The 13,908-nt window shown below is 49.8% G+C and overlaps 1 protein-coding gene across 6 annotated transcripts in view; it reads right to left on the bottom strand.

Annotated features, from left to right (window-relative positions):
* Positions 1 to 483: 483 nt before the first annotated feature.
* Positions 484 to 13,908, bottom strand: part of HRH2 (histamine receptor H2) — a 46,660-nt gene continuing 33,235 nt past the window's right edge. For 3 of the 6 annotated variants that reach the window (XM_029217281.1, XM_029217282.1, XM_029217283.1), the window contains one exon: positions 487 to 1,471. In XM_029217281.1, coding sequence (XP_029073114.1) covers positions 1,342 to 1,471 — 130 coding nt within the window. In that variant the 3' untranslated portion in view covers positions 487 to 1,341. Of the gene's footprint in view, positions 1,472 to 8,637; positions 13,854 to 13,908 lie in introns of those variants that run through there. The other 3 variants (XR_003792717.1, XR_003792718.1, XR_003792716.1) reach the window with 3 other exon arrangements.

Below are 13,908 nucleotides of genomic sequence, written 5' to 3'. Positions count from 1 at the left end.
ACTCAGGACTGAGCCTTGGGGAACAGCGCATGTGGTGGCTGGGGAGAGAACGGTGGGCTGAAAGAGGGACTGAAAATGCAGGGGTGGGTGGGGAAGGGGGACCACAACAGGGGTTCTTGGAACCAAGGGAAGAGCGGGCTCAGGGAGGGGCAGCGGTCAGCGAGGAGAGCCCAGGAACACCCTCATCTCTCTGGGGCTGCCACCTCCTTCACCTCCTTGGGTCTCTTCCACAACCCTGAAAATAGGAAAGGAGAGCATAGCCCCTAGGACAGAGGAGAAAAGAGCTGCTCCAAGGTGTCCGCCGCCACACCCACGGTCCCGCATCCAGTAGAGGGTGCAGCGGGGCCAACTTCCCCACCCCTGCCTGTCATGTCTTCACCACCCCACCTCTCCCTGTCCCTCCCTGTGGCCCCGCACACTTGCCCCAGCAAGTCTGTTCCATGCCACTCCTTGTTGACAGAAAGCACCAGAGAGGGTCAGAACTGCAGCATGAAGGGACCCCCCCCCCCCCCCGCCGCCGTACAAGCTCCGGGTCTGAGCCTCGCTAGCAGGAGGGTCTGCTGAGTCAAGGAAATATCGTGGCCTCTCCTGAGAGGCAGTGTAGTGTTGTGTCAAGAGCATGGGCTTCTACCCATCCTCCCATTTGTCTGTTCGTCTGTTTGTTCCTTCCTTCCTTTAGCAACTATTCTCAAGTGCCTCCTATGTGCCAGGCACACTTTCTAGCTGAGTGGCCCCTTACTTCTCTGAGCCTCAGTCTCCATTCCTGTAAAGACAGGTCGACCATCCCTGCCACATGGAACGAGGATGACGTGAGCTCAGGCGGGTGACGTACTCGGCACACAGGAGGTGTTCATTAAAGGCTAATGTCCTTCTTTTCCCTTCCCTTCCCTCCCTTCATCCTGCAGGACCCACGAGGGAGTGAGAGGCCAATACTTCATGGCAACAGCCCTCTGCCGTGCTCAGAGGGCAGGCGTGTGTCGGCACATACACCTCTGTGTACGCACCTGTGTGCACATCCCCGAAAGTCCCACCGTCTCTGCCCGTGACTCAGGGCCAACACCAACCTGAGCTTTGAACCCATGGGATTCAGCAGACCCAGACCCATTGGCTGCTCCATCCTAGGCCAGAGGACCCCAGCACCCACCATGTGCTCTGGGAGTCCCCAGACTCAGGCTAGGGTGTGTCCTCGGTGGTTTGGGGGCGGCTGCTGGGTCCTTAGTGGCTCCAGGAGTCAAATTTTGGTGACTAGAAGCAGGATCTTCAGCGTTCTGGGGCTGGGTCTAGAGAGCCTCGGAGGGCAGCATCCTCACCGATTCCTGGGCCAGTGTCCTTAGCAGTTCCTCAGACAGTGGCTCTCCCGGCTGCTCCTCCAAGGGGCCTCCCACGTGTCTGGAGGAACCTAAGCACCCACAGGCTCTTGCAGCAGCTCAGAAGATTGCTGGAGCACAGGGTGCAGGACATCGCTGGCTTCCTGGGGAGACACAAGCATAGGTTAGGGCTGAGGTGACCACTGAGCAAGGCCAGTTGGGCCAGACTTTGCCTCTGGCCTTTGCTTCTTCTAAGCCGGGAGCTGGGAAGGGTGGGGTGGTATGGGGCGGGGAACCTCCCACCTGAAACAGGGACTTGTTCCCTCAACCCACAATGGGGAGCATCCAGGAGACTTGCTTTCAAACCCCAAATCAGCTTCTAACATGCTGTGTACCCTTGGTCAAGTTACTTAACCTCTCTGAACCTTAAGTGAAGGTAAAAATAACCACCTTTCCAATTCTTGAAAGCATTAAGTGTTATAAAATATGTTTAAAAGTATCCCACACATTGCCTGGCTCATGGTAGGAGCCCAGTGAATGTTTGCTATTTCTGTGTCTGAATAAAATGATTCCTGAACACCTACATCATGTTTTGCATGAGTTGGGGGAAGGCTGGGAGAAGAAGACACAAAGATTTATTCAGCCTTGCATTAAAATCAGTTGTGAATGTGTCTGTCTCTCCATTAGAATGTGTGGTCCCTGAAGGCAAGGCGCTTGCCTTTCAAATCCCTACTAAGTGGCTGCCGGCACATAGTAGGTCCTCAGTTATGTCCATTGAGTCAAGCTGATTGAAGGTCACTGAACGTAAGTTAGCCAAACACTTGGGAGGAAAGTTTTTAACAAAGTATTTGACATACATTTTCAGAAAGATGAAGACTTCCCCCATATCTGGGTATACAAAATTCCTTTGGCCTATTGCCTGCTAAGATGTGCACAGCTGGCCTGCTTTTTCCTTCCGATACTTTCAGTGAGTAAGAATTCCTTCATCGTTTTTATTTCAAGCCTTCTGAGGTCAAGAGAAAAAGCCTCAGTGTGGAGCGCCTGTGTTTTTAGTACTCAACACGCAGGTGTCCCTTTATAACCCGGAGTTGGGGCAGGCTCAGAGCTTTAATCAGGCAATGGGATCTGGCCAAACTTGGGTGGCATTGTTTTGTGTCATTGTTTCTATGATCACAAGTACTTTCTGTTTTCCACAAGTGATACTGCATTTCCATTTATGGTGATGATATAAAGTCTTATAAATATATTTCAGTGAAAACAGCCAGGTGGTGTAGAGACTTAAGTGTAAATTATGCAGTTGGGAGAGGACTATGGGCTGCACAGGGAAGGGGATTTGCAAGCAACTGTGGTTTGAGGAGTGTCCTTGCAAGTCCTGGCCCATCCTGTCTCCTGCTTGGCCCCAATGCAGGAGAAGCTAAGCATTGCTTGGTGTCCCTAGACACTTTGCCTGGGGTCTCTGCAGCTCCAGGGCAGGACAAAATCTGGCTTTAGCTCTGTCTAAGGCAATGGATGCTACTTAGTTTCTTGCTTCCCTGCCTTGGCTGGAGCAGTAGTTTTCTTCATCCAGTTTCAGGCTGGAAGCTAGCCCTTGCTTGGTCCTGACACTCACTGCGGGTCCTCCGGATGTCCCGTGAAACTCGTGCCTGGCCTCAGCTCTAGCCCTCATCTGTTAAGGTATTCTGGCCACCAGAGGAATCAAACTCACTCTCTTCCACATGGAGAGAGAGAAAAGCATCATGCTTCCCCTTAGAGTCCATCGGAGGGGAGTATAGATTTGGATGCCTGCTTTTGTAAAGGCTTTATGAACAACGACACAGCCAACACCCACAGCCAACACCCAAGCTTCCTCGGATGCATGGTATGTTCTGGCTTAGCCAGTACTGGAGGCCTTGCATGGCCCAAGCTCTCTCGTGGGTTTGGCCAGCCCCACCGTCCCCAGAACACCTGCCCTCACCTGGACCTCCAGGTCACACCCCTGCACTTCAGAGGCTCCGGTTCTTCTCCATGCCAGCAGCGTACATATTTGACCAAGTAGGCAGGTATCTACCCTTGGATTAACATTCCAGATGGAGCCTGAAGTGTGATAAAGTGACTTTCACGTAGATTAGATTGAAATTATCAAAGACAAGCTAGCTCTAGGCTAGGAAATTACCTCCCTTCTTCTAAAAGGCTGTAAAATCATTTAAAATAATATTATTATGGAAGTATCACATGTTCATAGTAAAAAATTCAGAACATAGAGACTAACAAAAAGAAGAATATAAACATCTCAAATAACTCCACTACTCAGACATATCTTTTTGCTACATGGAGATTGTGTCAAAAAATATTTTTAAATGAAATACATCAAAGAGGCTATATAAAAAACACATGTGTGTGGCTTAAAATATTAAAGAATATTAAAATGAATACAAGTGTAACCACCTCTCAGGTTAAGAAATAGAATTTACCAGCCCCTGATTTGTTTCAGCAAATATGTATGTACCCCTGAATAATATACTGTGTTGTTCTGCCAGGATTTTACTCTTATATAAATGGAATCATGTTTTAGGATTCTTTTCTGCAGCTTCCTTTTTTTAGTTGTTGTTCAACATTATACTTTTGAGATTAAACTCTGTCAATGCGTGAACCTGGAGTTCCTTTTCACCGTCATAAAGTATTCCATTATGGGAAGATACTCCAATTTATTTATCCATTCACCTGCTGGTGGGCATCTGGGTTGTTTCTCATTTTTATCTTCTCCCTTCTCATACTTGTTTTTGAATCTACACTCTACTGGCCTCATCAGACAAACAGGAGAGTTTCCCTTTTTCTCTTCTCTGAAGAGTTTGAGCAGGACTGGAACGATCTTTTCCTTGAGTGTTTGGTAGAACTCCTTAGCAAAACCAAGTACTACCGGTGTTTCATTCACTTTCTTTATTTTTTTAATTTTTTTTGCAGTACACGGGCCTCTCACTGTTGCGGCCTCTCCCATTGCGGAGCACAGGCTCCGGACGCGCAGGCTCAGCGGCCATGGCTCACGGGCCCAGACGCTCCACGGCATGTGGGATCTTCCCGGACCGGGTCACGAACCCGTGTCCCCTGCATCGGCAGGCAGACTCTCAAGCACTGCGCCACCAGGGAAGCCCACTTTCTTTATTTTTTAATGTTTATAGGACCATTCGGGTTTTCTATTTCTTCCCAAGTCAGTTTTGGTAAGTTCTGTTGCTAGGAATTCGTGCGCTGTATCTGAATTTTCCCTTGTTTGGGGCATAAAATTGACCACAATGTTCTTATCATCTTTCTTAATCGCTGCAAAATCTATAATAATATCTCCCTTTTAGTCTTAATATTGTTTGCTTATGATGTTAATGATTAATTTCTCTCTGTGGTTTTGTCAATGTTACTTTGTCAGTTTTACTTTTTGAAGCTGGTTTATTTGGTACATACAAGTTTAGAATTCTTATCCTTCTAGTGAATTGAATCTTTTTTCAAAAGATGGTCTTTATCTTTAGTAATCCTTTTTGCTCACAGTTCACTTTGTCTGATATTAATATAGCTACCCAGATTTCTTTTGGTTAGTTTTGCCTAGTATATCTTATTTTTCCTTCCTTATACTTTCAACTTTTTTGTTTCCTTAAGTCTATCTCTTGTAAAAATATTTGTTTGGGTTTAAAAAAAATCAAATCTGACAATCTCCATTTTTTTTAATTGGCCCAGGGTATTCCATTTACATGTCCTGTGATTACTGATATATTTTGACTAATTTCTTCAACGTGATTTTGTGTTCTACATTTGTCCCATCTTTTCTAAAATTTCCTGTCTTTTTTTTTTTTTTTTTTGCTTTGCTTTAAACTGCCTTTTTTCTCCTTCTCTTTCCTCCTTACCATATGGAATTTCCATCCTCTTATTAAATTTGTTTGCCATGCATATTTAACTTAATAGTGTCTAGTGGTATGGAGCCCTTCCTCCTTTACTTAGCTTGCCATCCATGCCAAATGTAAGTTGGGATGAGACACTAAGCTGGAGTCCCACACTGTGTAGACTTTATTACATTACACACATCTAGAGATACTTGTACGTTTAATATTCCTGGACTCCCTTATGGCCCATCTTTGCCCTGAGCTCTGACACTTGAGGCTCGGAGATGTATGTGGGGTTCTAGGAGAGCACATAATAGGTTGTCTGCCAAGTGCTTATGGTAAACCTCTTATTTTTACCTTCCCATCATCAATTCCCCTTCTCTTGGTAATAACACCTTGATTCTTCTTTGGGATCCAAACTTCCCTACTCTTTGCCCATGTGGGTGAGGTGAGATTTACCTTATTCATTGCATTGGCTCCAGGTCTGGGTACAGAGGTAAACACAGGACCCCATCCAGCCAATGAAACTTAAGCCTAAAACTTTCTGTTGGAACGGGAGGAAAGGAGAATATTTTCCATTGGGGCTACTAAGATGGTAAGATGTAAGCTTGGAGCTCCTGGTGGCCCCATGGGGGGACTCTAACTGAAAATGAAGGCAACACAGGGTGAAACTGAGTTGAAAGCTGGAGAAAGACAAATTTATGATGACATTTGAGCTCCTGAATCCAACTTGAAGCTACCCTTGATTTCTTCAGTTCTATAAGCTAATTCCCTACCTCCACCAATCCCAGCCTCTTTTAACTGGGTTTCTGCTACTGACAGTTCATAGTGTCCTAATAGCATTCTTACATAAATGTTCTTTGAATATCTTTTCACATGAGGGTGCTATAATATGTTCAGCCACCAGGGGTCAGGACCCAGTTTCAGTGAGAAGCCTTGCTCAGTCTCGCTCTGAACCTCTGTTTCCTCATCTGTGAAATATGTTAATAATATCAAGCTCACAGGACTATTGTAAGGACTACAGATAATGACTGTCAGTGACCTTTTCCATTACCATCTACGGCTTATAGTACAAATTATCACACAGAACCACCACATGCACACATTACTCTGCTCTGTCTTGTACTTGCACCTATACACATGTCATCCCCATTGCTTGCAATTCCTTTACCTTCTTTGCTGTGCACTTTGAAGTGTTTCAAGGTTCTGTTCAGGCATCACCTCCTCTGGGAAGCTGTCTCTGAGGTCTCCCAGGATTACTGATTCCCTCCTGGCTCCTACAGCCCCTCTGCTGAGGCACTTACCTCCTTGGGTTAACCATCAATTTACCTGTCTATCTCCCAGACTAAAGGCAGGTGTTGGATCTTTTGTCATCTACCCCACTGTCCAAGTTTATAGCAGGTGCTCAATCGTGTGTGTGAACTAATGAATGAAAAACCCAGCCAATCTCATTTTCGATAGCGATTCTCCCATTTTCTGACTTCCCAAGTTCACAGATCAGCAGAAGCAAAAGCACTTCCCCTGGCTGTGGGGCAGCCCTTACCCCACTCTGTGTGGTGTCTCATGCTGGCTTTATTTCTATATCTACCTTCCCACTCCTACCAGCCCAGAAGAGCATTGTGAGCCAGGACCTTGGGACAGACAGTGAGGCATGGTGACCATTTCAGCAAATACCTGCTGAGCACCAGCCCTGCGTTGGGATGATTGGGACAAAATGTGAGATTTAGAAGCAGGGGTCATGCATTCAGTTTGAGGCTTCCTCACTCCCCTGCTGTCGGGTCTCAGACAACTCCACCTCCCTATCGAAGCCCATCTCCTCATCTGTAAAAATGGGCATAATCCCAGGGGAAGTGCTGTAGAAGCCAGGAGAAGTGATGGGAGAAATGTTTAGAAATTCCAGAAGATTCTCCCTTTCTCCCTCCTCCTTTGTTTCCCAAGACGGGTACAGCCATTAGCTGCTTTTTCCTGAGGGTCACCAAGAACTGGCCCTTGAGGGGCTGCGTGTTGTAGGCTGGGCTGCTCCCTGAACCCAGACCCTTGCTTATCCTGCACCCAAGCATCTGGGGGAACTGCCACACCCAGAAGGGCAGTTTCACGTGTATCTTGGGAACTGGGTCAGTGCAAAGTCCCCTCTCCTTTTTGAGGAAAGGGAAGTGGGAGAGCTTAGAAAGGGGAAGTGGCCCTCTAGTGCCCTGGGAGCCAGCTGCAACCCACCAAGTGTCTGTTCCCTTGCCTTACACTTTTGCCAAAATCAGGGGTGACCCTCTTCTCCAAGCAGACCTAATTTCTGGTTGTCCTAAAATTAGCTATGAGGTGGAAATTTCAGGATGCCAAGTTACCCAGAGCCCACTCATATGAGTGTTATCTTCAAATAACTTTGTTTTCTACCACAAACCAGTACTTCCCAGTATTTGGCCGAAATGACCAAACGTCAGCCCTCCACTCATGAAAGAAATGATTTTTTTCAGGGCCTTCTCATACTTTTCCAGAAGTAAACACAGAGGGTTTGCCTGTGTCAGCGTCTGCTTTGAAGGGTGGAGGGCCGGGGCAGGATGATGGGCGCCCATGGCCAAGTCCATAGATGGAGCTCTCTTTCTGTCCTTCAAGCTGGGCAAAGGCTTCCTGCAGGAGTTTTGCAAAAACAGTGTTCATTTTCATGACAAATAAGGTGGGAGAAGCATGCACCCACCACTGGGAGAGCCAAGGCCTCAGGGCGTGGGTCTGGCCCTCAGTCAATAGTCACACTGAGTGCTTACTGTGTGTTTGGGGTGCCTTGGGGGCCCCACCACCCACTTCTTTACAGATGAGGGAACTGGCTCTTCGTGGGATTAAGTGACCTGCCTGACCAAGGTCACAGCAGTGCGTGGAGGAACAGGGCTCTGTGCCACGTCTGCTAGGTCCAAAGCCTGTGCTCTGAGCCCTAAGAGCTACCAAATGACAGCCACCATGCACTGAGCCAGGCCTGGTTCTGGGCGTTTTGTAAATATTAGCTCGACCTCAAGGGGTAGGTACTATTAGTCCCCTATTTGATGGAGGAGGAAACTAAGGCACAGAGAGGTTAGGAAACTTGCCCGAGGTCACATAGCCGGTGATGAGTGTTGGGCATTGTTATAGCATGCCAGGCTTGCTGCTTGAAGGAGAAGTGAAGGCGTGGTGCGGCTTACTTCCACTCAACCCTTCCTTTGCCTCCGTGTCACCCACTTTTCGCTGATGAATGAGACGGCAGAATAATAAAATGTTGAGAGTGATCATGGGTCAGGCACTTAACGTTGGACTCTCACAATATCCATGTGATACATATGATAGAGTTACGATATTTTTATCTCCAACAGATGAGGAAGTCTGAACTTCCCAAAGAACTTCAGTTCACTTGCACAGCAAATAAGTGGTGGAGGATTGAAAGAGCCCAGCTTGGCCCACCTGCAAAGCTGGAGATTCCCTGCCCCCACCTCCCCTCCCCGTCCAATGCATGTGGACTCTGGGCCATGCTCAGATCTCCCCAGTCCCAAGGGAGAGCTTGTGTTTGCCCTGCCTGGCTGCTTCAACCCTAAGTAACCTCTATTTGAGACTGGCTGGCTTGCCCAATCCTCTCCCTGAAACTCTGGAATGTTTTGTAAAACCGAAGGAAACCCCCAAAGCCCTGCCCACTCACGCCAGTGGGTGCTCACGGAAAAAGAACCCACAGTGCCCAAGGCAACTCTCAAAGTCATGTCCTATCACTCACTCCATCCCACCCCTCTGAGGCGGGCGAAAGGTCACGTCCATTTCATAGATGGGAAATTGAGGCTCAGAGAGGCTGCCATTTGCCCAAGCTCATCCAGGTGGGTCGGGCGTTGCATCCTGGGCTCAGCTCCTGGCATCACTATGCCAGTTCTTTTGACTGAAGACTTATTTGCTTTGTAGTCTCTGAACGGCTCAGGTCCTGGACGTGGGCTCACCTCTCTGATGGTTCCTCCTTAGCTCCTTCTTCTCCCTCTTCCCTGCCCCTCTGTCCATCCTTAAATGCCAGAGACCCCTTCTCCTTGCCAGCTATACCTCTGCCCTAGTCAGTCCCCCTCACAGCCCTTCTAGGACCCTCCCCCTGAGTGGCGTCCAGTAAGTAATGCCTTCAGAGGTGGCTGGTGGGCCCCTGTACAGCCAGTCTAGAAAACAATTAAGCAAAGTGTAATAAAAGGCCTCAAATATCCCTCTCCTTTCACCAGTAATTCCGGTTCCAGAAATTCAGTTTCTGGGGAAATAATTTGAAAGAAACAGATGTTCTCTGCGTGGAGATGTTCATCACAGGACTGCTTATAAGAGCAAAAATAACGTCGAGACAAGGGCAAAATACAATAAGGGAACATTTCAGTCAGTCTCGAGTCTCCTCACGGAGCCCCATGCCTGCCAGTGAACTACTGTGGACGACACTGTTCTCGGGCCTGTATATCTATTCTCTAGCAACATCCCCATTTACAGATGAAGAAATGGAGGCACGGAGAGGTAACGTGCCCAGGGTCAATCAGGCAGTCTGACTCTGCCAGGCTCAACCATTCCCAGGGCAGTGGCGGTTACTGGTCACCATCACCGGCTAGTTAGGTGTTGAACGTAGGCCAGTGTGTCAGGTGTGTGGTGCGTCGCTGGTGGGGTAGGAGAGGATACTAATTTGAGATGTAGTGGGCTTGTCCCCGTTGCCGGTGCCACACCCCCTGCCATTCAGGCAGTGACTCGGAACAGAAGCAGAAACAACGGTGAGAGAGTTCAAGGGCATTTGGCTTTCAGGAGCCTGTGAGAGCAGTTCCCCACCACCCAGAGAGGAGGCTGGGGCAGGAGGCTGAGTTAGCTGCTAGAGTGGGCCCTGCCCCCAGCCTCTCCTTTGGGGGTCAGAATGATCATTGGAGGTGAGGTGAGGGTCTGAAAGTAGAGGGGCTTGTGTCCTACTTCCTAGGACAAGGGGGGGTGGGCCTGCAGACATGGCCATGAGGAGGCTTCACGGAGCTCTGTACCCCAGGTCCTCTGCTCTCACATGGGGCACAAGAGGCCCCTAAAATCTCCCAGACCTACAGTGAGCCCTAGCTTGTGGCTGGGCCTTGGGACCTGCCTGCTGGGCGATTCCTGGGGGCCTGTAGCAGAGGCCGAGGCCCTTGGGAGGGTGTGGCTCTTCCTTAGCAATCCAGGTAAGGCCTGGAGCAGGCCAGCTGTGTCCCCAGGGCCCAGGCATGGCATGGGCACCATGGATGGAGAAGGAAGCCATGGGGGCCAGACAGCCTCTGGGAACTTAGCTTGCCCTGGAGGGAAGGAGGGGGCAGTGGAGAGACTCTTGGATTGACTGGGTTCAACTTCCAAAGTCACCATGTTTACAGCTGGAAGTGCCTGAGAGCCCCTGACCTGGAAAATGTACGTTTCTCCACCATCCATGAAGTGGTGGCCTGTGGGCATCCACAGCAGAATGAAGCAAAGACTCTTACACCTGAGCGGACTCCGCGCTCTGCTCTAAGCTTCCGTCCCAAGCCAAGCATTAACGCCCTTGGTCCTTCTCCCAGCCCTGGGAGGGAGGGGCTGGGATGATCAGTCCTACTTTTCAGATGGGGACAAAGTTTCAGAAAAGGAAGTACCTGCCCATCAGTCGCCTTCCCATCGTCTGTGAATTCCCGGTCCCTCTCTCCCCTCCCCGTCCCTCCTTTCCTCCCCCACTTCCAGCCTCCTCTGCCTAGGATGGCATCTCTAACCTCTGCCCTTCAGCTTAGAAAACTCCCGCTTGTCCCTCAGGAGTCAGCTGAGCCATCACCCCTTCCAGGAGGCTTTGCCCGATTCCCGGGCCACCCCGGGGCCCTCTTGGTCCCCATACCTGCCAGGTCCCAGCACTTATCCCACATGTTTGTACCCTAACAGCCCATCTCGTAGATCCATTAGTCACCCCCTTTACTGCCCCCACACACACACCCTACGGGGAAGGGGCACTAAAGAACGACTGAGTGAATGAATCAGTGAGACTCAGCAGCCCCTAACGCAGGGACCTGCTTAGGATCTCCATATGTGGATCCTCTTGTCGCCATGATATCAGGACCACATCTCTCATGAGCGACAGAAAGGGAGTACAGAGCGTGGTTTCAGGGCTTGTGTAAGATGGCAACAGGAATGGAGTTTCTCTTTGACTTTCAGCGTTCCATTTCAATGATGATGAAATATTTATAAATATTCTGTGTTTCCCAAGTCAGTGTGGAAAAGGGAAGATCCCCCAAATCCTCTGGGTGCTGGGGATTGCCCTGCTGCCCACCCAGAGCGTCTGTCCCTGGGTGACATTGGCATGTGCTCAGTCCTGGAATGAGGAAGGCCTGAGTCTCATCCACCCGCCTGTGAGTCCCAAAGCCTGTGGCCCTCCCTGCAAGCTGCAGCCTTCTGCACGATCAGATGTGGACAAGCAGAGCCACATGCCACTTTTGGGAACTGGGACAAACTCCCCTGCCCCCCACCTCCCTGCCCAGAGATGGGCAGGGAGGGAATGGTCCTCACTTCTCAGGGGAGCCTCAGGCTGGGAGAAGAAGACACAAAGATTTATTCAGCCTTGCATTAAAAGGACACCCTAGGGCTTCCCTGGTGGCGCAGTGGTTGAGAATCTGCCTGCCAATGCAGGGGACATGGGTTTGAGCCCTGGCCCAGGCAGATCCCACATGCCGCAGAGCAACTAAGCCCGTGCGCCACAACTACCGAAGCCCGCGCGCCGTGCTCCGCAATAAGAGAAGCCACTGCGATGAGAAGCCCGCGCACCTCAACGAAGACCCAACGCAGCCAAAACTAAAAATCAATAAAATAAACTTATTAAGAAAAGAAAAGGACACCCTAAAATACCCGTTGGGTCTCAGGCACACCCCATCCCTGTCCCCTGACACTACCACAAACAGCTGTTGTAGGTTTAATGAACACAGCATCACCCTAAAACACAGAGCCCTGTGACTCACTGCTGTTTCTTTAAGAGCAGTGACGTCTGATGGAAGCCTTAGCTCTCTTTGACAGATGAGGAAACTGGGGCTTAGAGAGGGATGTGATCTTCTAAAGGCCATACAGCCTGTCAGTGGCAGAGGCAGTGAGAAACCCCGGTCCCCTGTCTGCCAGGCTGGGTCTCTCTAGGAGTTCTGTCCTGTACCCAATCTGCATCCCTACCTGCCTGTGACCCCTGCACTCAAAGCTCAGCTTGCGACAAGGACATGTTTTACTGAATTTGCCTGCATACTCAGGGTGATTCATTAGTATGAGAAACAGGTTCCCCCTCGCCCTCGCCAGAAGATTTTTGACACAAACACAGTTGGGGGTTGGCGTAACTTCTCTCTCTTGTTAAGCATTTATATATAATTAGTGTTGGAATGGTCCCCTGAGATGGATCCAAGCCCCCCATTTTCAGAGGAGGGACACGAGGCTCAGGGTCAGGGTCCAAACTGAGCGATTCAGTGGTACAGCTGAGACACTAGTCCACAGAGCCTGCCATGGACTTTTCAGCTTCTCCTTTACAGAGGGGCCACAGGAGGGAAGGAGGGAAGGAAGGAAGGAAGGAAGGAAGGAAGAGAGGGAGGGAAGGAGGGAGGGGGGAAGGAAGAAATAAAGGGAAAAGAAAGGAAGAAAGAAAAATTACCCCTTACAAGCATCTACCCTGTGTCGGGAGCTTTGCACAAATTGGTGCTAAGGCTCATCACAGTCCTCACAGGGAGGTATTTTTATCCCTATTTTGCAGATGAGCAAGCTGAGGCTCAGAAAGGGCAAGCCACCTGCCTAAAGTCAAGGAGCCGGCAAGTGCTGGGGCTGGAATTGGCACCCTTTCCTTTCCCCTGCACCAGCGGTTGGCAGACAATAGCCTGCGGGCCAAAAGCAGCCCACCACCTATTTTGTTGAAATGGTTGAAAAAAAAAAGTGAATAGAAGAATAACATTTTGTGACTGGTGAAAATGATATGGAACTCCAATTTTGGTGCCCATAAATAAAGTTTTATTGGAAGACAGCCACCCCCATTCATTTACGTATTGTCTGGGGCTGCTTTTGAGCCATACCACCAGGGTTGAGTGGTGGTGACGGAGAACATAGGCGCCGCAAAGCTAACTTATTTACTATGTGGCCCTTTGCAGGAGAGGCGTGCAGAGCCCCGCCCTCCACCCTGCTGTTTCCCAGGGGTCTGGAAGGTCTGCAGGGCCTCCCTGTAGTTGCGCGGGCTGTCCTCTGCACAAGAGCATGGGGGCTGAAATCCAGACCTCTTTCTGCTTGCCAGGCTGCGTGGCCTGGGGCTGGGTCCCCTGGAGAAAGGGCTTTCTCTTAATTTGTTCACCTAGAGTGTTCACCTTTTTCTCATGGGTACAAAGCTACTAGCAGCGCCCCCGAAGGCATGGTTCCCCTTCCCTCCCCTTCACAGCCCCTGGGAAGGCAGCTCCATAGCAGTCCTGTCAGATCTGCGGCACAAGGAGCCAGAAGGGAAGGTGGGGAAAGGGCTGGGGCAGGGGTCTGTGCAAAGCCAGGGAGGGAAGGGGGCTGGTGGGGCACTGACGGGGCCTCCAGCTCGCTTCAAAAGCACAATCACCAGGGAGGTAAAGGAGGGGTTCTCTACCTTTCAAGTGACTCCTGGGGGGGGCCACGATTTATTCTCCTTGACTTTTGAGGTTGTAAAAGGCTTCCCACCTCCTCTCTCTCTGCTCTTCCCATGACTTCCTCTCCAGGGCTGGGAAGGGGGTCTCACTCCCCAAACTCTCTGAAGAGACAGAAGATGAAAAGGGTTAATACCTTGTTGCAGCCCGCTGTTCTGC

Source organism: Monodon monoceros, unplaced genomic scaffold (genome assembly GCF_005190385.1).
Source record: "Monodon monoceros isolate NGI ecotype Baffin Bay Population unplaced genomic scaffold, NGI_Narwhal_1 Super_Scaffold_12, whole genome shotgun sequence".
NCBI classification, from domain to species: Eukaryota; Metazoa; Chordata; class Mammalia; order Artiodactyla; family Monodontidae; genus Monodon; species Monodon monoceros.
This window is presented reverse-complemented; position numbering and strand designations above follow the sequence as displayed.